This window comes from Grus americana, chromosome 5 (assembly GCF_028858705.1).
Source record: "Grus americana isolate bGruAme1 chromosome 5, bGruAme1.mat, whole genome shotgun sequence".
NCBI classification, from domain to species: Eukaryota; Metazoa; Chordata; class Aves; order Gruiformes; family Gruidae; genus Grus; species Grus americana.
In genome coordinates this window covers 13,115,382-13,141,273 of record NC_072856.1, presented here as the reverse complement: position 1 = coordinate 13,141,273, position 25,892 = coordinate 13,115,382, and the positions used below count along the sequence as shown (strand labels likewise).

The window sequence follows — 25,892 nt, the reverse complement described above, 5'->3', positions numbered from 1 at the left end:
ATTTCTGTCATCATTTCAACTACTGATATCACAATCCAGCAAGTTTGAGGCCTGAGACATCTGGAGAAAATACAGTATGTCACAACAGGATAACACCAAAAAGTGATTGAAAAGATCTGAAAATGTTTGTGCTGCTTCTGGAGTTACCACACTGCATAGGAAAAAAAAATCAAATAAAAAATTTAAAGTACCAGCAGAATAGAAGCTCCTGCATTATCTCTGTGAATCCAGCACAACCAAAACATCAGCCCTGTGTGAATACAGCCTGTCTGACCGACTGACATGGCAGTTGCCGTGCACTTGAAGCTCATGTATTGTGAAAGTAGTTCACAAGTACTATGGACCGTCTGAGGCAGGGGAAAAGGAGTAATTCTCATTTTAAACTTTTAGATAAAGAGCGCTCAGGCCTCTGAGGGGTCTCATCTCAGACGAGTAGCTGGCTGCCCATCCTGTCATCATGACAACTGCAGCCACTCAGTTCAACTTTGCGCAAATTTCTCCTCTGTAAGCAAAAAGCTGAAATAATGGCATACAATCAGCACGCTCCAGGTTACATGACACTAAGAGAGCTACGTGTCCTCTGAAGAGCACTTTCTGTATCTGTTTCTATCATATGGATGAAGCAGTCTGGCAGTGTTTTGTTTGTTACTGTATTACTTTTACAATAATAAGACTAGAGAAATGCGCCCTTGCTCTTCATCTTTAGCTTCATTTTTTAAGTTTCACCCTCTCTTCTTTGTCCCTTAGAAGAACGGATTTCCTGCCTAGATCTCCAAAGATCTCTGTGCCTAAAACTTAGGCTATTTTTCCAACATAACAAAGGGTATTACCTTCCTCTGTGAACTTCCCAGTCAATTATGCAATTGCACCTCAACAGTTGTCTCTCTCTGCAATGACATTCATTGCAACCCTTGAAGATGGTCAAAACAGTTTTCCTAACAAAAGGTACACCTCTGGAGTTTGTTTGTGGGTTTTTTGTTTTGCTTTTTGTTTGGCTGGGTTTTTTTAAGAACAAGGCCAACATTCATAACAAACTTTGTAGAGAGGAGAACTAGGAATATCTCTCAACCCGTGACTTTTATGTGAACAACTGCAAGAACAAAATTAGATGCAGGATTTTTGTTCAGCACCTGAAAAAGTAGAAAAGAGAAGAACCGGTTGATAAGTGAAATATGACTTGTGGAGGTGCTGAAGCAAGGAAGAGGGAAGGAAACATATGGACACTTACTGCTTTCTCAAATACCAGAAGTACATGCTGAAGTGATACGTAATACTTTGTGTGTTCAGAAGAAACAGCTAGTACAGACTGGCAGCACAGTTTTGGTATCAGGACACGCTGAGGGTACAAACAGCATTTCATAAGGTGCCACCGCCTGCGATGACTTATCCTGACCTGTAAGTTCTGAACAGACATCCTCCATATCATCATATACATCCCATCCAAACCTATACAACAGACCACAGTTGCACTGCCTGACATTGACAGACACACTCTATGTTTTACGGACACTACGATGAGAGGAGCAAAGGAACATAAATACACGTGAAATAACATAATATACACGTTAAGAGTCTATCCTGTACATGTTAATTGAGTATACAATGTGTCTCATCTTTAGAGGCTGCATCCTGTCTCTCAAGGAGGAAAGATTTGAAGGTTTACAACCTTGGCCTCTCTCATAATTTTCTTTAGTGGCTTTGACCTTATGAAATGCAAAATATATTCCAGCTATGACAGACAAACATGACCCTTGGGACACATTACATTGTGCGTAGATTTATGCAGGTTAAGAAGAAATTGAATGCTTTACTTGAATTTAAGAGGAAATCTTTCAGTTTCACTGATGGCCCTTTTTCATTTGCTTTCTTTCAATAGCTATGAATCAGGGTTTAATTGTCTTCTGGCTTATGTCAGCGCAAATCAAGGGTTACTGAAGAGAAGTTGCTAAAGATGCAAACTGATGCAAAATTTGTTGTTATAGGAAGATTTAAGGCATTGACCTGGCGCAAATGCACGCTTATGAAAAGCAAAGTTTCAGTCTAAATAACATTTGCACTGAAAATTAAGTTACATTACTATATCTGACTGGTTACTGTATGCTTCATTCTAATTTGTTTAGCTAAACAAGCCAGGAAATGTGTTGGGCATACCCACAACTGAGTGTTACATGAAAGACTTTGCCAGCCAAGAGTTGTTGGGGGTTTTTTTTCAGTTGAACACGGGTTTGAAAAAATCTTTGATCCATTTATTTCCAAATCTGTTGGCAGACACACATAAACTGAAAAAGAAAAAAATAATAATAAAAAAAGTGCCAAACTATGACTTGCAATGCTTGTTGCTATCATACTTATTTACCTAAGAGTCCAGACAAGGCCAAATTTAACTTGACCAAAGGCTACATCTGGCCCTAATTCAATTCCACCGAATATTAACAAAAGAGCAATCAGCCAGTGCTCGAGCACTGCGCACACCAATATTCAAAAACATGATCTAAAGGAAACTTTCCAAAAGATTTAGACATTGGCTTCTCTCTGTTTTTTTCTGACTGTAACTGTCAACAGGAGCAGAGTTAGGTCAGGGAAAGCCACTCCCCATCACTTTCTTCACTGTGATCAAGGGTAACATAAATGTGTACATTACTCACGCAGCTGAAATGAGCCTCCCAGACCACATTTCATCACCACACCTACAAAAGCTGTGGGATCTCAAGCCTAAATTTGGAATCAGGATAATATCTGGGGTATTTATATATCCTTTATAAACATTTCATTCTCATAAGACCCTTGGCTTCTTATAAAACTGTGAATTTAGTTTTACACTCTTCTGTTGGCCTGTTAGGTTTTATAAGGAGCTGGCCAATACAGTTTTACTTTTCCTATCTTAGGAGAGAAGTTGCATCTATTAGAACCCTGAGGATGAAAATGTTTTGCTACCACTGACATGCAACAGGAATGCTGTACAGTAATAAGGAACTGCAAGTTTTACTTAATTTAGAGCAACTAAATTTAAACTTAGAACAACTAAAAGCAAGTAGACATTTCTTCTATCACCCATTCTTTCCTTTCAGGACAGAGTCAAAAATAAACCTCATGTCCCTACAGGAAGATACATAGATAGCATCAGGCAAAGCATCAAGAAAGTGAAAATGTTACGGAGCAAATGAAGCAATACCAACATCTGTGTTTAAGGTGGCAAGAAAAAGCAACTAGCAATGTTTATAAGCTCATCAGCTGTGAAAAATATTTGCTCTCTAAAGACTAGAAAAACTAACAACAAACTCCTTGCAGTAACCCATGGGCTCTCAACTAATGAATATTTGAAGCAACAAATTGAAGTCCAGATTCTGACCCTAAGTTACATCCCTCAGAGCCCCACAGAGTTTGGCCTGCAATACTGATTTTTTTTTTTTTCTTGAAAAGCACAAACCCATAAGACTTCTGCTATTTATTCAGTGGGAAAAGAAGCCCTCAAGCTGTCTCATACTCCAGAAAGTAAGTTTCTTAGAAAACATATTAAAAAAAACAAACCACCCCAAAAACCCCCAAAACAACAAAAAAACCTGAGACCAGGCATCAAAACCAACACAACACACAAAGTGTGCCAGCAGCACTGCATTTAATGCCGGGTTTCCATCTCAGCAGTTGGCCAGCATTTAGAAAAGCACAGTCATTGTAAGCCATGTTTAGCCGAGGTATGAATAAGTATCACCTCTTCCTAATGGACTAACACTTTCTGAACAGTAAAACCAAATTTAGCTTAGTATGTCCAAAGTATGCACCCCAAGTATGACAGAAAAAAAGGGTGTCGTTCCTCATACGCACTGTCATCCAGGGGCATATCTAGGGGGGAACAGAGCAGTGACAGAATGCATAGGTATGAATACTGCTGCGTAACTTAAGTCACCTTTAAGAATTAAAACAGGGAAAAAAAGGAGTCTCATCAGACTAGACAAGAAACATGCATTTAGCAAGGCAGAGGAATTAAGTTCTGTCTGAGAGCAAGAGACATAGGGGGAAGAGGGGAAGAGAGGGGCTGAAAAATGAGGCTTAGTCCCACAAAGTCCCTTGTCCTACACCAGAGCTGCAAACTCCAGAAAATAAAGCTACTATTATCACTACCTTTAGTAAGCAGAAGGCTAGTGTCAAGTTCCTGCCTACAAACAGAGAGCCCATCTACTGCAAAACTGGTTATAGGAAAGGACATTAAAGAGTTCAGTACTCTGGCACTTCATGCTCTTCTCTTTTGCTTTAGTTTCCTCCTCTCGCGCCTCTGACAAGCACACAACTGTGATTGCTTCAGCCTACCGATCCCAGACTTACTCAGAAGCTCTTCCCTCCTGGGAGGATGCAGAATGGAGACTAAGGAATTCTGCTCTCAGTCCCTCGTGCCCTGCCGTAGCCCTCCGTGCTTCCTGAACACGGCCTGCTTCACTTGTTAAGCAACAAATGACAGTCTGAGTGCGTTTGTCAAACCTCTGTCCCTTTGTATGCTTAAAGGGAGGAAACTGGCATTAATGTTTAACAAAACTAACAGTAGCAAAGCCTTTCCCTGAAATCTGACATGCTGACTTTGAAGGGACAGGTATGCGAGAGAAGTTTCCTCCTGATTGCCCATGGCTTGGAAAAAAAAACTTGTTTTGTTTAGGTTTTTATTTTAAAGTTGCAGGGAGCAACAGTTTACAATTCATTCCTGAACCTCTGAACTGAGGCAATCCAGCTGCCTGTTGCTAAAGAAATCGTAGAAGCTGTATCAGGTACCAAACCATGTGCACGCAGACACGGTGAACAAGCCTGCCAGACTCCACGCATGTCTCCAAGTCCACATGGGTGACAGTACTGTTTGACAGGAAAGGAAGAGGTTAAAAATCCACATTAAAATGCTTTCAGGTCTCTGCCAACAGTTTCAAATGGACACAGGCTATCTGCCATCTTCCCTATTTGCCTATGTTGACATGAAATGGTTTTCCAACTCAGCAGCAAATCAAGGAGGTGCAGGTTTCACATGAGAGCAGTCTGATCACTGGGCATTTGTTCAATTGTCTGTGCTGACAAGTCCTCATGGCCTCAGCTGCCACGCAGCCGCAGCTTCCCCAGGTAAGCGTCCCGCTGCACAAAAGAAAAGGGGAGTCAGCTGGAGTTACCTGTGCTGTAGTAAAAGGGGGATTAACTGACACTGCCCATACCTGTGCGTGGTCAATACTACCCCATCCCAATCCACAGATGTCTCCCGTACCAGTGGTCCAGCTGCCTGCCAGCATTAGCTGAAAAAAGACCTTCTGAGGTTTTGCTAGCAGAATTTGAAACGCAGAGCATTTCTGTGCTACTGCCACTGCAGCGAATTGGGTTCTCGCAGTTCAAATAGCTATATTACCTGGAAAAAGATTACTTCTGAGAAATTCTGATGCAAAAGGGGCTTATTCTATGAATCCAAAATGCAAAATACCATTTCTATCTATTAGCTGCTGGTAATTGTTTGTCATAAAGGTGTACTCGCTGTACAGCCACAGTATTGTGGACAGCCTACACTGAAGAAGTTGCCTTCCTTTGTGATCCTAACATTTTCTTTCTATAGCTAAGAAGAAAATAAATTAACTCCTTTGATTTACTCCAGGGTTTTTCTACGTTAACACACATGCATCAAAGCTCATCATTAATATGACAGTCATGAAATATTTCCTTTTTTCCCCCTTTACTTAACTCTTTTCTATATTGCTTTAACAAAGTGCTTCAAGAGTAACATTTGGGCACTCTGGACAAAATTCCCATATCTGGATTATAACAAATTTGCAAGATATTTAGACTCCAAAAAAAAGCAGCAGGTTGTCACAGGAACTGACATTCCCATTGACTACAATAGAATTTCATGAATTGGCCTAATAAATGAATTTAAAAATAAATAAAAGTTATATTTTACTATTAGGAACATAATATATTTTGCTATTGTTATATTTAGTTGTGCTTTCAATACTGAAGTTCATCCTACAAGATACTTGCACCTTGCTGCCTGTTGTTCAACAGCTCTAGTGGGTGGATGTTTAGTATATTCCCTTGTGGCACACCCTTATTTTAAGGCCTCATTTTAGGGCCAGTTCTATATACAGGAGCTGGCCAAAATGGAATTGATCTCAGAGTGCATTCCTTGGCTCTACGCTGATGGTGACACTAGAATAATCAAGACCTGTTGCTTTCCTATGGAGGGCTCTCATTGACACATCTCTTGCTCAAAGTCTCCTAGGCACTATGGGCGGTTTTGCATGTATGCATTGTAATAATACAGATGGCACCTGTGTATTTCCATTAGTCCCTATTTTCCTGCTTGCAGGCAAATGCTTACAGTTTCATTTGCTTTTAAAGGCCATTTGCTGTTAACATTCCTCAAGTGAGAATAAAAGGGTGACGCTCAATGTGGACACCGAATCAAGCACTTAGCTAATTCCCAGTTTCTGCACACAGTATTACCTGGCGAATAGCCATTATGCTATTTAGAGGATAAAGTCTGTGAAAAGACTGTGAGGATGCTATGTCAATGTACTTCTGGCTCTGGCTTTCTGGACAAACTGTTTTTTTCTAATCAGGGAAGAAACACACAATAATTCTCTCACTTATATTTATTTCATTACATTCAGATCTTCCTTTCAATCTTACTCTTCACAAATTCTGCTATGTCTTCTTTTAATTTTCTGTTCTGCTCAAGTGGAAAATATCTTTTTAGGATAACTAAACAGTGCAGGAAACCTGGTAAGAGAACACTGACTCTTTCATTACGAAACCACCAATTCAAACCCTGGCTGATTAGGGCACAGAACAGAAATTGTTCTCCCATACTGATGGCTTTTCAACAGCTCAAGTGTAAAGAGATGGGGGTCTTAGACCAGCTCCTAATGGGCAGATATTCACAGAACATGAAACATCATTAGTAATCCTCATGACTTGTATCTTTGTTGGTTTTTTCAGTGAGATTGCCAGCATCTTCCTGGTCCAGAAGGCAATAGATTTTCATTCTCAAGAACAACTTCCTCCAAAAGAATTGAAATATTTGTATTATGATGTAAAAATGTTTTGCACATGACTCCTACACTATATCCCCTGTGGCATTCTGTCTGACTTATCACCACCCAAAAACGAAATTCACATAAGACTCCTGCTCTGATTTTCTGATACTGCATTGATGGGGACTCCCCTAAGTGTTTTAGCAAGTATCTTGCTCATTGCTTTTATTCACTACATCTCATTGCAGTAAAAGCACTAGAAAGACATCAGAAACATTCCCAAAACCATGCTGTTATAATAATTTGCTGCAAAAATATATAACAGTTTAGTTCAGATCTTAGTACTACTAAGTACACTAATGAAATTTAGTGATTAAACAAATAAAGATTGCAGTGTTAATCTACGTAGTTCTTAGCAAATATAAACCTTAATAGAAGATAAAAGGCAATTTTAATGATGACGTATGATTTGCTGCATATAAAAGCGTAATGCATTCGAAGTACCATGAGAATTAAATTACAATGGGAAGCAATATGCCAGGGAGCATTCCTCCAGTCTCCAACAAATAATAAAGTAAACTTGATCTGAAACTGCATAAAGCAAAATGCAATCAAATTTTTTTTCCTAAAAATCTGTGCAGATGGGAGCAATATATTAACATAACTTCTGTCTAAGAAAAAGTGATTTGCCTAACTGACACGTACATGTAAAATAAGTAATGCTTCTTCCTGAACACACATCTATAACTAAAGTGAAACAAAAGAGCCAATAACAGAAATGGAATAGCAAAATCCCTCCCCAGTTGTTTGCGGAAGCCCAAAGGATGTATCCAAAAGTAGCCCCATTTTTTCAATTCTATCTCTTGATCTAATTAGAAGCTGTTACCTCTTCTTATAAATCATTCTTTTCTTATATCACTAGACCACTGTGCTTACAAGAATATTTCTGCAACCCTGCTGAAGAGATTTCAAACATATGCCCTCTGCTCCACCTCCCTGAGGTCACTGCTGAGCAGGGAACATCACGCCTCAGACCATCGGAAATCAGCACCCACCAATGCCGCTTACCAGATAAAGGACCGCAATAAAGTCAAAGCCTGTAATCGAGTGCTTCCCAGTTTCAGGGTCATTTGAATCAGCGTTTTGACTTGTTGCCACTGCTGATCTTTCTGTTCCTGCTGATGGTAGGCGCCCTCCCACCTCCTATGGCCCAGATTAGAGTTGAGCTGCCAGAGCTCTGGGTCCCAAATGCACATCCAACCTCACAGGGTAAATAACAGCTTGTCGTCTTTTCTGAACCAAATGTAGCTGCGCTGCTGGGAACTGACCTGCTGAAAATTTGTCAGCTGCACAGTTCAAGCTGTTTCTGCTTTTAAAGCAGTACAATGCTTGCTAATAGATTTCACATCAGTTATTCGGTTTCCAGAGTTGTTTGGCTGAAGCTTATTTGTATTGTTTTCTAAACCTCAATGGTTTAAAAAAAAATAAAGCAAAGCAGTGTCTCATCATAGCTCCAATAACTTAGCATATTGCTTACTCTCAGCAGAATTTTATTGAACCACTATTCTTCCTATTCTCAAGATCGCTATCAAAATATTAAAACTTGATTCTTTTTTAAAGTAACAAACATTTTCCATGGGGTTTGCTTCACAAATTCACAAGGAGCTAGTTTATCACTAGCATTTCTGAGCAGTAGGCAAATACTTTTGTCAGGAAAATACATCTGAGCAGTTCAGTGCGGGGCACTTCGCTGCCTGAAGCCAGGCTGAGCTGCCAGGAGCTCCTCCGCAGCTGAGGCCAGCGGTCCAGGCTCTGCCCCATCTGCTGCCTGACGCAGGCAGCTAGGAGAGGCAGGGACACCTCGAGAGCGCATTAGCTGAACTCACACCACCAGCCTCTTGATGCGCTAACAAAGTCCCTGAGGGCTGCTCTGACTGGGAAAACTGGGAGCTGTTTTAGACCAGGCTACCCCACAACTGATGGAGCAAAAGGAGCTCTTATTTTAAAATGTATAAAATGAAGATTTGGCTCCCTGCTGTAGGCATACATAGCTCACTCTCGTTTCCAAGCTGGTCTCCCTCCTCCCCCACCAGAATCCCTTGAAAACAAGGACTTGTACACCCAAATATGCATGAAATGACAACTGCTAACCTACCAAACCACACACAAATCTCCATAAAGTTGTGAAAATCCATGAACCACTTCTAGACCCACTGCCTCCTCTGTCGCTGTTTTCTGCGCCTACACCTGCGTGTCTCCTCCAGAGAAAGGTTCTCCCTGAGACACACCACTCTTGGTTGGTGGTTTTGGTAAGCACTTCAGCACACTGTTGAGGCAACAGCAAATGCACCAGCATTTTTTCCCCACAACATACCATTATAACATAAATTGAATTGGCATCCAAACATCCCACTAAACTTTCTATTAAGCACAGAAGGGAACATCATCCACACAGAAAATTTTATCCAAGTGTGAAGAGTAGTATAGCTATCTATAGATATCTATAGCCAATGTTTTATGGAGACTCCTCTAAACCATGCGACTAACTGGAGGGCCCAGGCAGAGAGTGCCTTTCACCTGTAATTGAAATGCTGCCACCCTCAAAAGGGAAAGAAGCAGCAACACTGTCCACATACTTAGCAAAGAAAGAGCAAGAGATGAGAGAATATATTATCATAATTGTGCTAAGACAATGGCAATCACACATAATAATTAGTAGGAAAATTGTATGCATTCAAGTTTCAAATAAGACCAAGACCTCATTGTTTTAGAACAACACAGGGAGCTGAAGATGCATCCTTTGATTTCCAAGTTACTGCTTTCTTCACGATGCTCTCCATTCAGAAAACTCAGTTCAGGTAATAAATACCATAGTCTTTACATTTATATTTACATGAAATATGTAAATACAAAAAACTTGCATTATGTTTATCTGACTATTCTATTAATGTTTTCCTTACAATTGGATCAGGCAGAGGCAGAGTTACGTCCCTCACCACGCTCTGTCGTGGTAATGGTAAGGGAGGTGCTCTGCATTGGCCTGCCTTATCTGCCCCCCAAGGCACCCAGCCCCGGACATGAACACAGCTCTTTCACATTAGTCGCCAGATAATTCATTTGTCAGTGCAGGCAGACTGGGCCTCATCTGGATGAATGACCTGACAATAAATTTGGACAGTGTCTATAGTTTAACACAGAGCTGAAGGGCACTGGTTTGGAGTTTTTCTTCTGTTAGGAGTAGGGAGTTACAATAGCAGAAGGATTCAAATTACACGAATTAAGTTAAAATCATATTGTTGTATATCAGGTAACAGCAAGCAAAAGGCACTACAGTTGCATCCATGAACTGATCTCTCTAAATGAGAGCAAAGTACTGCACAGGCATTGCCTCTCTGAAGACAACACTTCTCCCTGTACAGATGGGTTTTTCTCCTGATATGAGATCACCTTTGAAATGAAAAATTTACTGTAGAAAGGGAAGGGAATAGAACAACCCCAGGACAAGCCAGCAGAGCAAACAACTGCCTCTGCTGCCCACACTCCAGCACTGACAGCAGCGGAGCACTGCTTAACCCCAATGCCAGACATATCTGCATGTTCTTTTACTTAAAAATTCTCAAGGTCTCAATTCCTAAGGCAAAATATTTCTAGTCCTCTTCCTAGGCCACAACCACATAATCCTTTCTTCAAAGGAAACAAACTATTTCAGCTGGGTTTATTAATGTGGACCAAGAATTAATTTTACCTAAAAATAAATAAATTGATCTATTTGCTGTAAAACTGAATGAATTTGGCTTCACTAGGACTGATTTGGAAGTGATTGTACATCTCAGTTTTTTAAGGCTAAAACACAGACACAAAGTCTTCCTTTAATTAAGATTTTTCTTAAAGCTGTTATTGTTTCTGCCTTCATCAGAGAAACACAGTAATAAAGCACAAGACCTTGATGCGCACATGAAGTAGCTGAGCATGGACATATGTGCATGATGGGGACACATAACCACCCTAAGCAATACATGTCCTAGTAACCAACCCAAGCAATACTTCTCCTACATAGCCCAGCTTCGCTGTGTTCTGCCATGCTCAAACATCAAGACTGCTGCTGTTAAAACAAAGAAGAGAGGCTTTATTTGCTTATGCAAATTATGATTATTACCGGGTTCCCAAACAAAAGAATCAGGGTGGATGCTGGAAGCCGAATACAAGAATACTGCTCCAGGACTCTGATGGCTCTGCCAACAGCATGAATCAGTCCTCCACAGCCTTGCACCTCCTGCAGTCATCTGTAACACCCCAAAAGCAAGAAGCAAGCACAGAGCATGGGTGAAGACCCGTTGATTCCAAAAGAGGAGCATCTGGCCTCCCCTCTACATGGCTGACAATGGCTCTGCAGAAGCCAAGGCCATGGGGAAGAAGGTCCAGATCTGGCCTCTGGTTTAGCTAGCAGCAAGTGAATGCATCAGCTTGAGGAGCATTCCCTCTGAATTTACAACAGTGATCTTACCTACAAATAACAAGAGCAAATAATCCTGGACTCATGATAAAGCCAGACATAACACTACCCCATGGGCTCACTTGGTTAGGAAATGCAGTAATTTTCTTTGAGTTTTTTAAAGAATTATAAACAATCCAGCCAAAACACCTCTTAGGTACCTCTAGAGTTATATTAGTCCAGTTAGGCATTTGGTTTATGTGGTGCATCTCCATTGCCTTCACTGCAGGTAAGCTAGCTCCTGCCAATTAAAATTCTGTCCCATTAGCTTAAATTCTGAAGGAGGCCAGAAAGCCAGTGTAAACACAACTCTGTGCATATGAGACTAATGGGGCTGACAAATTGTTCATGACAGCAGGAATGGCCTCACATGCTGCTGGAATATAAAAAATAAAGCATATTTTTAGAGGTTTGTGGGTACCCACCTCAAGGAGAGAGATACAACTCAGAGATCACATTTCAGTTTTAATCAAGCAAGAGTATATTGGATTCAAAGATCCAACTGAATGTGTTTAGAAAGGAGAAGTTTTATGAACATTATTAGACCGGGAAATTAACAACTTACAACTTTGTGCTCACAGTAATTTGCAGATGCAATCCTTTGCTAGCACAAATTCTTGATGTCTTGCTATACGACCCACTGACATCAGCACCCTCAGTTTATCATGTCATTAAATCATGATTGCTCAGCCAGAGAACATTCTCCAATTCAGTGAGGATACCACCTTTCCTGTGCAGATTGGATGGAAAGACGACAGTCCACATCACAAAATCCAATCCGCGATGAAACTCACATGCTTCCAGTGACATAGTTTTCCTCAGACGAACAGCCAACTGGAACCAGGATCGGTCTCTGCTTTGGCTGTCTTCCCAAATCAAGCCCAGTGACATTAAACTAAAAAGATGTTTGTTCTAGGTCATTATGGCAGTCCCTCTATATATACTACTAAAGTCACCATGCTAGTAAATGCTTGCAGTGAACTTGATTTTTGTTCATTGTAAACAGTATACAAATGTCCTAGAGCTTTCAAAAGCTCACTTCTAAGTCTTGATTTGTGAAAGTCATATGCACACATTTTAAATGTGCTTTACATGCGAAAGACTGTGTACTGTTCTGTAAGAAATTAAAGGACAATCACATTGCTTTTCAAGAAAAGGAGAATAACTAATGGCATTATTCTGAGAGATCTTGTAAAGTGCATGTATTGCTTAAATAATGAAAATATCTTCCTATTTTTGTCTACATTAAGCATTCTATTTACACAAATAGGTATTAATGTGTATACATTTTTTCAAGATTAACAGAAATTTAGCCAAGAGCTATTAATCAAGAAAGTACAGCAAATCAATGTCTTAGTAATCCTGCTTGCAGGGATATACTCTGTGCTTACAGCAGAAGGATACTGCCATATTTTTAAGCATTTTTAATTAGATAATTTATCTAAAAATCCTATCCTAAAGTAAAAATGTGTCTTATAGTATTTATTCTGTTTCTTATTCCAACACTTCCTGGCAGGGTCACAGTTCTACTATGTCCAGCTCTGCATCCAGCTCTCAAGGTGGGACTCATAGGTCAGGCACAGCTTGTGACACACAAAATGTTGGAGGCAAAGGGAAATTCTTCCACTTACAAATAAGTTGGAAGAAGCTTGTATCTCTAAATTCTGAAATTACTTACACCTCATGCAATACCCTCAGATAAAAAACTGTAAATGGATGGGCTCCTCTAAAAACAAACACCTTCTGTACTTTAGTAGTATACTGCAGCAGGTGAGAAGACTCAAGTGTACGAAATAGGCCTTGAGATCCAGAGTTAAGAGATGGCACATTAGAGGTGAAGACATTAGGAATGATTTACAGAAGTTATGTAGCCACACTTATCTAAATGTTTTTTTCAGCTCTGGACTGGTACTTATCATATACAGCATCTCAAACTAAGTTGCGATTTTGAGATATAATGATATATTAACATATAATTATGTTGTTCAGAATTTTTTTCTCCTTTATTAGACTAAACAGACTACAAGTTTGAAACCTTTATTTTGTTAAGTATAGCATGACCTCATAAACATAACTATAGGCCCATTTTAATACAGTGTAGTGTTGAGGTGATTAAGACAAAAAGGGCTGGTAGTGTCATTTCTACATTTACCTTTGCACTGAAGCAAACACAAGATTAAGACACATATTTTATAAATTAATTCATTAATTCAAATAATGTTTCTGCATAGAACACAAAGCCTCCAGATAAATATTAAATCATTTGCTAGGGGAAAGCAAGCCACATTGTGGGGAGAGAGCTACTTTTTCTGCTTTTTCTTTGACTTCTGTTCTCTTAAGGTTTCCTCAGAGTTACATTGATCCTCTTAAGTACGGTGCAAACCAAGTAGTCATTTGATGCAAAAGGGTCACACACTAGTTGCAAGCATGCTATGGGCTCCTTTGTCTCCTGTGGAAGAGTTAATAAGATTTCACAGAGCTGCTTCCTGCCAGAATTACTAAGAAGTCACTTTCAGCTACACGTAAGGTGCTTTCCTAACCTCCTGTTCCTTGGTGTTCACTTCAGTGACTCACAAGGAAGGATTAAAATTGTGTCCTTGAAGTTCACTGAAAGCCAGGAAGTCTCGTTTTGTAAATAAAACAATCCTTTTGCAAACTCTCTAATATTCGCTTCCTATAATTGACTCCTGTTCCAAACAACATCAGAATGTCCTCGCTGGCTTGGACCAAAGAGCATCCCTAGTCCAGGCTCTGTCACTGACCGTGACGGTTCACAGTTGCCTACATAAAACAGCAAGAACAAGATGAGCATGCAGTGCTACTTAACCAGCTTAAGAGTCTGTTGACTCACAGACTTTGCTTGTGTGGTTAAAAGCCTTTGGTAGATTTTTCTTCCATTAATTTGTCATATTGCAACATCCTGTAGCAGTAAGTTCCATAGTTTAAAACCATGCCACAGAGAAGTGGCATGAAGTCTTTTCAACTGATTTTCTACCTGTTGACTTCTAACTTTGATTCGTATCAGTTCTTAAATGGAAAGAGATTTTTCCCTATTTACCATCTCTATTCCATGCATCATCTCAGAGACTTCCATTCTCCCAAATAATGTCCTCAGTCTGCTCTGTTTCTCCCTCATTTCCTAAGCTGCCATTAGCACAACTCTGGTGGAAAAACGGCTGTGGTGCCTCACACCAGTGGATCCACATTCCAGTGACGACCAAGAGGATCTTAGTTACTGCAAGCATCTTGATGCTTGCAAAGCATGCAGTTGTAGAGATGTTTACTTGTAGGCACCTCCTTTCCACTGAAGATTATTATTATTAAAACTTAAATCCATGTTCTACAAGGGTCTGATTCACAGTCAAAGTAATTAGAAAGACTTCTATAGACTTTACTGACATTTGCTTCTGTCCCATGAGGAATCACAAAAGGTTGAACTGGATGGTGACACTGTATCACTGAAACACACCTTGTGTCTTAGAATCATAGAATCATTTAGGTTGGAAAAGACCCTTAAGATCATCAAATCCAACCAGTCTTGCAATAACAAATCCCATCAAAACTAAGAATGACAAGAAAATAACACTAAAAAGATGTCTTAGCCACAGGGAGACTAATACACCCGTGTTATGCCAGTATCAGCACTTACTGAAACTCTATTCCCCACAAAGTATAGAGAAAGCATATTTGCAGATTTCCAAATCTCCAGTCAAATGCCATACTAAACAGAGAGAATGACTGTTTAGCTTATATAGATCTTTGAACATGTTCGCAATAAATCCTGCAAGCCTTAAACTTTTATTGTGGCAGCACTTACTCCCCTGATTTACAGTCTGACTAAAATGAAGAATCCTCATGGTTGACTCAAATAACATCCTCTTACAGGGTTTCACAAAGACAGGTGAAGGAGATTACATAAGGTCGAATAATGGATGGAGAACTGGTGCATGACAACCTATTCATCTCCTCACTTGTCACGCAAGTAACTCAAAGATTTTCCTTAGCTTCAGGTCCATACTTGTACTTACAAAATATTTTCGTGACAAATTCTAATCAAACCAGATGGTGATAAGGAAAGACAGTTTATTTGACAGTTATTATCCAATAACTTGGTATCCCACAGTACTTTCTAAGCTATTCAGAATGGAAAAGATTTTAAAACAAAAGAGTAGGCCCAAAGTTTGCTAAAGCCTAGACCCATGTTCCCACCACCAATCTGTCTGCACTGATGGAAGGATGATAAACAACTTGAGAATGCCAGATATCATTAGGGATCTGTTTTTAATATCCACGTACGAATATCTCGCTAGAAATTCCTCTAGCCGCCCTCCCTCCTACTTTACGTTTCCACTGTTTTGTACTAAGAGATGCCAAATGCACAAACTAACTGGGAAGCATACAAGGATATTGAGTCCATTTCTGCTGAGCTTTAACACAGCATAATATGCCTAATAAAAGACACTAGAATGGATGATGGTTATCTATGTCTTTAGTAAACAGCACAATTTAAAAAGTGAAAGGAGCACAGCACCATGAGGAAGAAAGGCAAATCAGCCTAATGAAAGCTTTAGACATGGGAAGGGTGTGACAATGCCACAAATGAGGTCACAAGCAGAAACAAGACTAGGGTCAGAGTTCTACCTAAGGCTCTTGATCATTAATTCACTGCTACTTTGTAAGCCAGCCTATCCTTTGGTAATCAGGATGAGGCCATTCCATGCAAATTGCATGGAATTAGTGTGATTTATTAATATGCGTAGATAAGTGTGAAGATGTGGCAGATTGCTGAAAGAGAGAAATAAGTTATTAGATACAGAAGGCAATGCAGAGACAGCCATATGTGCATGAAATATGGAAAGACAACCAAAACTGAGAACAAACCCAGAGTGTTTAAACACAAAGCAGAGATGTGTCATTAAAAAGAGCTTTTCCTTTAAATAAAAACAGAAAAGAAAGAAACTGTTAAAAAAAATATATCTCTTCCATTGCTTCCATCCTGAAAATGTCAGAGTTTAGTTTATATTTTCCCTTTTCCATTGTTTGTGGTTGGAAAAGTTCAGAACACAATGGCAGGGATGCCAAACCAAGCTGGTATTCAGCATCACTTTCAAGTTGACCTACAGGTCCCTGCTAGGATCACAGCCAACTCCCCAGTTTCTCTATCTGAGCTTCTCCATCGCTGCCAGCTATTCTACCTGGCAGCTGCCAATACAGCAGCTTTCTGCCTCTGACATTTCATTTTCAAGTGGATAAAAATCAAACTGTAATTCTGTGATGTACTCACCTGAATCACAGTCTTTACTAACGTATTTGCAACAGCAAAGTTCTCCCAGTATAAGCCTCCTATGCACATACGGTACTGCTGTCAGCACGGAGTAACCCTGGTACAGCTTCTCAGGTGTGGTACCTTTACAGTCAGGTATGGCGAGAACAGGTGCTGCCTGGCCTGGCCAAAGCAATCGGAGCATTTCATTGACATTGATACAACCTGTGGTCCTATCCCAAAGCGTCCAATGGTCAGTAGGACCTCCAATACTTTTTTCCTCTGCAACATTCATTTCTGGGCATAGACTCATTTTACTGCAGCATACTTAATGCCTTACATAGTTACATGTTGAAATTTGTAAGGCAAAGAGCATCTTCCTTGTTTCTGTGTCCAATATCTAGCACAAAGGTATTACTGCAGTATAGAGACTATTATTTGCACATTCCTCCTCTATGCCGTTTATAATGGGGGGTTAAAGTCTTGTTTTGAATCAAAACACAAGAAAAATCAAGACATTGGCATGTTATTGTGTAAGGTAGTGTAAAACAGCCTCTCAAAACAGAATAGGACAATATACCCGCACAAGAATCCCCTGCAGAGCTGGATAAAATGCTACAGCAAGGACAGAGAGATATGCCAATAGGCAATGCATTTGAAGAAAGACCCTGCACAATTTGTGTGGCTTTCTGCTCACCTCACTAAGATGACATCAAAAGTATACAGCTTTGGTCCTGTGTTCAAACAGTTAATTCATAAAGGTTCTTTAATCTGTGGGTTGTCTAAACTCTCCCATTCAAAGCATAACAAGGCTGCCCTAGTGGAACTGCAGATTTAAGTGAGGGTTTTGGAACCATCAGTCCCAGGATGAGAGGAGCTGATGGGTTTGTCCTGTGTCAAGGCCACAGGCTGAATCAGTCAGCATTACTTTGTGAAGGCTGTGGCTGAGAACAAGACTCCTCCTGTCACGGATACGTGAACTTATTGGTTGCAGGTGAGTTGTTTACTTGCATACCAAAGCAATATGCCAAAGCAGAGTCGCCCAAAGAAAACTTCTTGTCCTCAAAACACTGCCTTTGATCAGTGTAAACTGAAGGACAAGGGAGCAATAACTGACTCTAACCTTCTTGCCATTTTGCTGTACTAATTCAGGAGTGAAAGGTATCTTATTATCTACAGGCATCTGCATCACTGCGTGCAGTCACATCACTGCCTTCTGATGGACTGGAACTTTTATTAGGATAGTGTTTCTTAGCCACAAGTAAACATGCACAAATTTGCAAGCCCACTTTGTTTTCTCGTCTAAACAGATAGATTCCCTCAGGGCTGCCAGGCTTGGGGACTTAAGGTGTCCTTGGCTACAGTTTTCCCCTAGCTGTGAACAGTTAAGTTGATCTACTTACTCTGTAAATGACTTAATGCTACAGAAAGAAGGACAAATAAGCAAAGCAACAGAGGTGAGCCCCGTACTTCACATTAAGCCCTTTCACGCTCACTGCCTGACCTGAAACAGGAGGCAGTCTCTGCCCATCATCTGGCAAGGCAGATATAGCACAGAAAATCTGACAGAAACCAATACAAAATACAGCTTGGAGATTGGCAATGGAGAAAAGTTGACATGCAGTCATACGGCCAAGAAATTTAGCTCAAACCCTTGAGGCCTACACAGAGCCTTCCACACAGGTCCTTCCTTGCAATCACTTTCATCGTAACCAGCTGGCAAGCAGCAACAGCTTAGCAGAAATCTGCCAGAAGCAGACCTTTTTTCATACCTGTGTTCCCCCACTCCCTACCAAAAACTTCTCTCAGCGCAGCAAAGCTCTGTGTCAGAATAGAGGTTGCTTACCTTTGAACAGGGATTTTGTTCCAAACCTAGACAAACCTTTCTCAGAATCTACAAAGCCTGTAGTTCACCACTTACCTATCCAGAGTGTCCTGAGGCACTTTACTTCCTCCAGCTCTGCTGTTGACACTGGCATTCTTGTTGGCAGTCATGGTCATTTCTGCTCTCTAGAAATGTGGATATCTGTGAGAAGAAAAGTCAATTAAGCTTCAGCAAACCCAAATGACAATTAACCTTCAAGACTGCTAGTACCATGCTGTGTAAAGGCAGAACTCTGGGCTGCTTTTCATTCTATAAAATGCAATCAGTTTAGTTATGATCCTGAAAAACTAAACCTTACCTCTCTACTGCTGCTATTTCACATCCACAGCCAAGTGTATCAGAGCCCAGTGCTATAAAGGGAGATGTCTTATGGGAATTAGGTGTATGCTTCAGGTTCTGGCATGTCTGATGAACAGGGCTCGATACTGAATTCACAAAATATCAGAGGCTTGGTGTGGTTCTTCCATCCTTCAGTATACGTGGAGAACCCAGTAACTGCACTGAGTGATAACTTCCAAATACCATAGCTATGACTGGCATTTTGGCCACAAAAAAGCTATTCCAAGGAATGAAGAAACTGTTTGCAATTTTAAACTGCACCTCTATTATGGAAATATTTTCTAATAGTGAAATATATTCAATAGCAAAGATGTTGAATATAATTCTCAAATCTGCTTGTGAAATGAAAATATCTACAAATGCTTTTCTCTATTGGTCCCAAGATTCTTTAAGTAAAACTGTCTTAGGACACTTTTAAGACCTCGGGTAATATAAGGAATCATTACTAATTCCTAGTTATTTTGTAGCAATTTGGTAACAACCCAAAAGCTGTAAATTTAATTTCAGCCATGGTAAAAACCCTATATATTCAGTGAAGTGCCCAAGTGATGGGCCTTACTTCTGTAATGTTGCTGCATACCAGAAACAGCCCAGTACCGTGATTTATTTTGCCCTTATCGCTCTGTCCTAATAGGAACACCGTGCTGCAACTGAAGGGAGACTATAATGTGGATATGGGCCAGGATGTACAGTGCCAAGGATGTAAAAGTGGTAACCTCTGCTGGTACACACTCTGGCTGGTTTCTGAGATGCTCCTTGGTTTGTAGGCTAAAATATCTACTGTGATTCGCAGCACTGCCACCTGGGGTCTGACCAGAACTACCAATTTTTACAACCATTAATGGCATAGTTAATGTAAAAATAAGCAGTATTACAAAACTCCTTGTTTACTCAAGCCCACAGTAAGTCCAGACTGCTTGAGAAGCCAACTGTAATATGATGCTAAAAGCAAGCTGGGTACTGACAACACATAAAATCCTTGTACAAACAGACCCATCGCGGTGAGGAGGACATTCTCTAAACCTCTTTATTCCAAACTGTTCTGCCACAAATAAGGTCAGAAAATCTCCTGCGGATTGCAGCTCAAGGCAGAGTCAATCATGCTGACCACAGACTCCAGGTCTACTTGTCCTTCTCCAATTGTCATGTGTGTATCGATTTTCCCATATTAAGTGGAGATTTTTTTCCCAGTTGGCAACATTTTTTCTACACTGAAGCTCCCCAGATTCCTCCAGCATGTCACTGTTATTGTTAGCATTGCATTATCAAGATAACGGAACTGTAAAGAACTGCCTGTTCTGATTGGAAAAGGGCTCACTTGGGACAAGAAGGGAAACCTGCTGATGCTGGCAAAGCTTTCTAGGACTGTGCATTCCACAGGGAGTCAGCAGGTTTTTTTAGTGTTTTCCACTCATCAGTTCAATGCCTTTACTGTGTTAAATCTGAATCACTTATTAGCAATTAAGGTGAGAAAAATAAGAATTATAAATGTGGCATAAGGTGAATACAACTGTTACCATGTGTTACATTCATTTTCCAAGATTTGCTTTTCTGTTCAAGACCAAAAGAAGCTGAATGGACCCTCAAAAAGACGGGATACTGACCTGGCACATAAAAAGAAAAAAAAAAAAAAGATAGAAAACAGCAACATAAAAGCACACTAAGAGTCCACTTTTCCCATACCCAAAATTCAGTGGAAAAAAACCTACACATACATATGCATCAGAGTGTTTGATTTTCATGGGAGGTTTGCCCTTCTCAAATTTCAACTTCCCAAAAGCTTGATAAAATCATTGTTGTCAATATTAAAAAAAGTGTTATTTAAACCCCACATTTCAAAGCTACCTTAAATGTCAAATATGCTAAATTGGTTTGCTTCCAAGCAAAAGAGGAGTTGAGTTCTAAACAATAATTTCACAAGATAATGTGAAATTCAGTGACATAAGCGTGTTTCTTCCCATACAGTTGAAACTCTGATATATATGGTGGTATAAACTGACTCTTCTATGCAATTTTTTTTTAATGCTTATTTTGCATGAATATTTTACTGCAGGAGATGCTGGTATCATCCCAGCATATGCAGAGAAAATACAAATAACTTGAACATGGCAGAAAAACAGTCAATCAACAACCTATAGAGGTGCCTGGAAGCAAAGGCTTAATACCGAAAAAAAACCCCAACCCCAAAACCAGAACAGAGGGGAAAAAAGCCTAAACTAAATTTTATGGTCATGTAGCAAGTTATTTTAGAGACTTTGAATGAGTCTGACAGCCCTGTAAGTTTATATGGTAACAATCACATCCCTTAGGCTCATGTGAGAGCATTCTCCATCACATTATTTGCAAATTATTCTTCACAAAGCAATGAAAACCAAAATCTCTCAAGTATTGAGACATACTGTTCAAAACAAATCCAAAAATAGTCATGTCACACAGATTCTGCATTGCCTAGTTAACCATCTAATTACACTTTGCCTAAAAATGCAGAATTCAGTTTTATTTGTAAATAATTGCTCTGAAACCCTTATTTAGCTATAATTTGTGCTTTACTCCAGGCGTGGTCTCACTAATTTCACTAGGACAATTCTCAAATTGGGACTTTAATGAGCCTGGATGATAGAATCTGGACCTTCTTCATTATTACATCCATGTAGTCTTAAAATCTCCACAAACCATTTGGCAGGATCAAAAATTAAAGATGCCAGACAAATATAAAATAAAGTGTGATGGCAACATAGGATCTGCTGCTAGTACCAGGCAAGGTTCATCATCCTGACTGAAAATGGCTGCTGTAACGCAGATAGTTTCTAACAGATTTTTAACATTGCAGGAAGCGCCAATGACAGAATATTCCTTATGGACCATCTCCCCCCCTCACCAAAGGTTTCCTTCCACTTCCAAAAACCCTGGAGCTTTTTACAGACAGATGGGGCACTGAAAACCACCACACTTTGTGCTAGTGAACCTTACAGCATCATTGAATCTTTAATTCCATTAACAGGTATTAGCAGGGAAGGTGTAAATACTAGATGCTCCACCCCCTAAGTTTAAAATTATTCTTCATTTCCTAAAGCATCCCAACACTTTGGAAGCACCACTCCCAGTCCCACTACAGCACAAATTGTTCCTCAGCCCACTCCCATTCGACAGTGGTTGAGGGCTAGAGCTAGGCTTGGAGCAAAGACCCGAAAAGTCACAGCAATCAAGAGTGCTCACTTTGTACTATCCTAGAGCCTCTTGAGGTCTCAAGAAAACATTCTGCTTTTTTTACCCACAATGTATCCATCAGTTCCTGCACTGCAAGAACTGACTCCCTCCTCTCCTCCTGCATAAGGTGAGTAACACTGAGCCTAGCTATTCATGTCTAGGCTGAGATGTCTTATACGTGTATTAGATCAACAGATGTCTTAGAGAAAACATTTTCATAATTTGAATCATTCCTTCTTCCATTCTGCTAGTATAATGGGAGCAGAAGAGTACTTTTCATTTGAAATTTCTTAAGCTCAACAGACATGCATGATTTTTGTTTGTTTGTTGGGGGGTTTGTTGTTGTTTTTAATACTATGCTCAATATCTTTTCCTATCCATAATATCCTTTTCCCTACTTATACTTAAAACGGATTAATTGCACTCCATTTTCTGCACTCATTTCTACAGCATATTGCCATTAAATATACAGTTCCAATAAAAAGTCCTTAGAGTATGTTGCAATGCTTCAAAGTCAGTTTTCTGACCATCAGGAACACTAGCACTGTTTCTCTAGCAGTTTAACGAAGAAGAATCCAAATTCTGCTGCTTACTGATGACCACTGAATTCGCACAAGCAGAAGACAACGCACACATGGCTCCAGCCCCCTCAGCCAGGCATTTGCTGGGACACAGGCTGCAGCGCAGAGCGGATGCAGTTAGGAACGTGGCAAAGAAGATTATATGCAGGGTTTCTAATGACTTGAGAAGGAAGCATTTGAACTTAGGCTCCTGAGTTCTCTCCTGGCATTATCGCTAACAGATTGGAAATTCTACAAAGAAAATGTATATGTCCAGCAAGGATGTCAAGTGCGTTCATAAGACTTCTCTGCTCTGGACTTGTGCTGTTATTTTTGAGAGGTTTGTCAGTGACAGTTCACTGCATGTAAAGTCCTCGTTGTCTCACGTGTTGCAGAGACTAACCTACACTTAGCTGTCCTAGACCGAACCAATCTATACTGCAGTCAACATAATTTATGAGGTATAATTTGGATCCTTGAGATCTGCATATGTTCTGAAGCCTTTTAAGGCAGATGATTTTCCTCTTGAAATTCCACTGATCTGGGATCTGGAAAATATGGGGAAATATTCCTGCTTTGGTCTGCCCCACAGGGCAGAGACCTGGAGACATAATAGGAAGGCATTACAGGGAAGAACTACAGGCTGCTAGGGCAAACTCATGCTTTTGAAGAATTACCTTGTAATAAAGACAAACTCTCAGAAGTATATTATTAATAATAATCGATTCAGTCTAGGTATTTTTCTCTTAACAGTAGCTGCAGCAGAACATCTCTAGGCATTGAAAAGTTAGTTTAAAACATTAATATTCTTTCCTGAGTGCTTTAAGGAAATCTTGCCCACATTTCAAGATGTGTTGTGTAGCTAAACTTTTATACAAAAGTCGCAGCTTAGCTTCGTGGCAATTTGCCTATTCCTTTCCAGTAAAACAGATAATTATGTCCTCCCAGAACAACGTCAGTTCTGATGAACTGGAAAGTCCAATAAAATCTTTAAAGATTTCTGCCTTGAGAGGGCTTCTGTAGAGACTCCGAAGAACATTTTTATAAGAACGACGTGCTTTTATCAGGTATATCTTTTCTTTAAGCTGGGCCACTGTGTAAGTTTAGCCATGCAATACCATACAAACTAACATAGAGAGCTAAATGACCTGCTCAGCAAGGACTTGGCATGGAGATATTCAGAAAGTATTAATTCAACTATCTTATCCCAAGTTTAGTCTTTACAGCACACAGATAACCTAACTGATCACATCAACAGGCTTCTTGCAAGACACAAGAATGAACTGCCTTCAAAGCTAGTCCTAAAGACAGGAGAAACAGACCTTGTGCTATCAGCAACATGTACATGCCTGAGCCTTATTATGCTCTAGCGTAATATTGAAGTGAGAAAACAACATCAAGCCATTCACACTGCTACGTATACCCAAGTCCCTGATTGAGAACAAGTGACAATATTTGTGGATAACCAAGCCAAAGGAAGAGGGGTTGTCAAACTACTCATCTTTATGACTCTGCAAAAGGCATGGGTTTTAACTGGTATTAACTCCACAATCTCATCCAAAGTTTCCCTCTCTACAACGCACAGCCAGCCTGTTTCCAATGAAGTCAAACGGTCTCCCTGCTAGGCTTTCACAGCTAAGTGACAAGTTTACTTCCAGCACGAGCTTCCCAGTACAACCAATAGTGAAGGTGGACTTGGTTGTCATTGCAACCTTGCAAGGCCGACCCACCTTCCCAGCAGTTAAGTCCCAACTGAAACTGATAACATTAGGAAACGGATGTTGTGGCACATATTGGAGGGGAAAGAAGTTACCTTCTGTCAGCATAGGTTGGTAGACCTCGGCAGCTGCAGAACCAACCAGGCAGGTGAAAGGCAGGCACACTGCCTAGAACAAGGACAGCTCTCCACTCACCCCTCACCCTCCTTTCATATTTTTCTACAACCTAAAATGTCCTCCCCTTCTTCTGATATTCTTGCACTTGCCTATTTCATGCCTTCCTCATTCTGTCCCCCTCACCCTTCTTACTATTTCATTTATCTTCCCTCATACTGTTTTTTCCCTTGAATTGAAAACAGGCAATATCTGGTGGAGAGAACAGACCTCACTTGGAACACACAGCAGTCCATAATTTGTGTCCAAATAAAAGAGTTTAGCACTGAATTCTTATACTACCTTCAGCATTGCTAGGGCAATCACAGCTTCACAATGGAAGGAAAACATGAAAAAAATCAAAGACACTGGTGCTACCATGCATACTCGCTTGTCTTTTATGAAGGAATTTTCACTAATACTAGGTTGACCATGCTTCTCAGACTATGGAGGGCACATTGTATTTGAAAAACTTTTGAATATAATTATGGGAACAGTCTGGCACTTAGGTTGTTTGCTTTATCTTGCTTGCTTCAGTATTAGAAAGGACCAATAAGGTTTTGTTTGTACTTTGCTCTCTTACATCACTGGAATTGTATCTCAGCTGAAGAAGCTGGACTGAATCCAGTCTTTGGACTGAATCTTTCTTGCTTTCTGCATAAGGGGAGGACATATTGATTTGTGCCACATCTAGTACAGTCTCTGATAGCCGCTTTTCATCTAGCTAGTAGCCTACACAAGACTTTCTTCCAATTTAGATAAATTACAGCTATTATTGTACTAGCAGGGAAGTAACTTCATTGTGACTTCTTCTGACTCGTTTGTGCTAAATGAGTGCTTAAAGAGGTCTCACTGAATATAACAAGTTCACATTTATTGACAAATCAAACTGGAATAAACTGGAGGTTCCTTTAAAAGTGACTGCTCCCCAGGGAAGTGAGAAGGAAACATTAACAAAAAAATACACGGCTGCTATTGAATTAGAAGTTAGTATTTATCTGTCTAGGTTGAAGAAAAGGTTTGTATTTTAAAAAATACATTGACTAGTTCAAGCTTGATTTGAGACACCAGGGTAGAAAGAGTTTACAATACTTAACACTCCAATTAGCTGGTACTATTATAAGCTTGGAGGAATCTTAACTATACATTTTGGTGGCAGTGTGAACTCACATGGCTTTAGCCAGTCATGAAACAGACTCCCACACTGCCCTTAAAACTGATGTCAATCTGAAATGCTACGGTCTTATTTTCCCATGCCTATGCTAGCCATACATTCCCACCCCATC

The 25,892-nt window shown here is 40.0% G+C and overlaps 1 protein-coding gene across 8 annotated transcripts in view; it reads right to left on the bottom strand.

Moving 5' to 3' along the window:
• The window catches only part of DENND2B (DENN domain containing 2B), a 180,683-nt gene that overhangs the window by 83,719 nt on the left and 71,072 nt on the right, over positions 1 to 25,892 (bottom strand). For 7 of the 8 annotated variants that reach the window (XM_054826884.1, XM_054826883.1, XM_054826885.1 and 4 more), the window contains one exon: positions 18,666 to 18,770. In XM_054826884.1, the coding sequence (XP_054682859.1) occupies positions 18,666 to 18,745 (80 nt within the window). In that variant the 5' untranslated portion in view covers positions 18,746 to 18,770. Of the gene's footprint in view, positions 1 to 4,320; positions 4,456 to 18,665; positions 18,771 to 25,892 lie in introns of those variants that run through there. The other variant, XM_054826887.1, reaches the window with a different exon arrangement.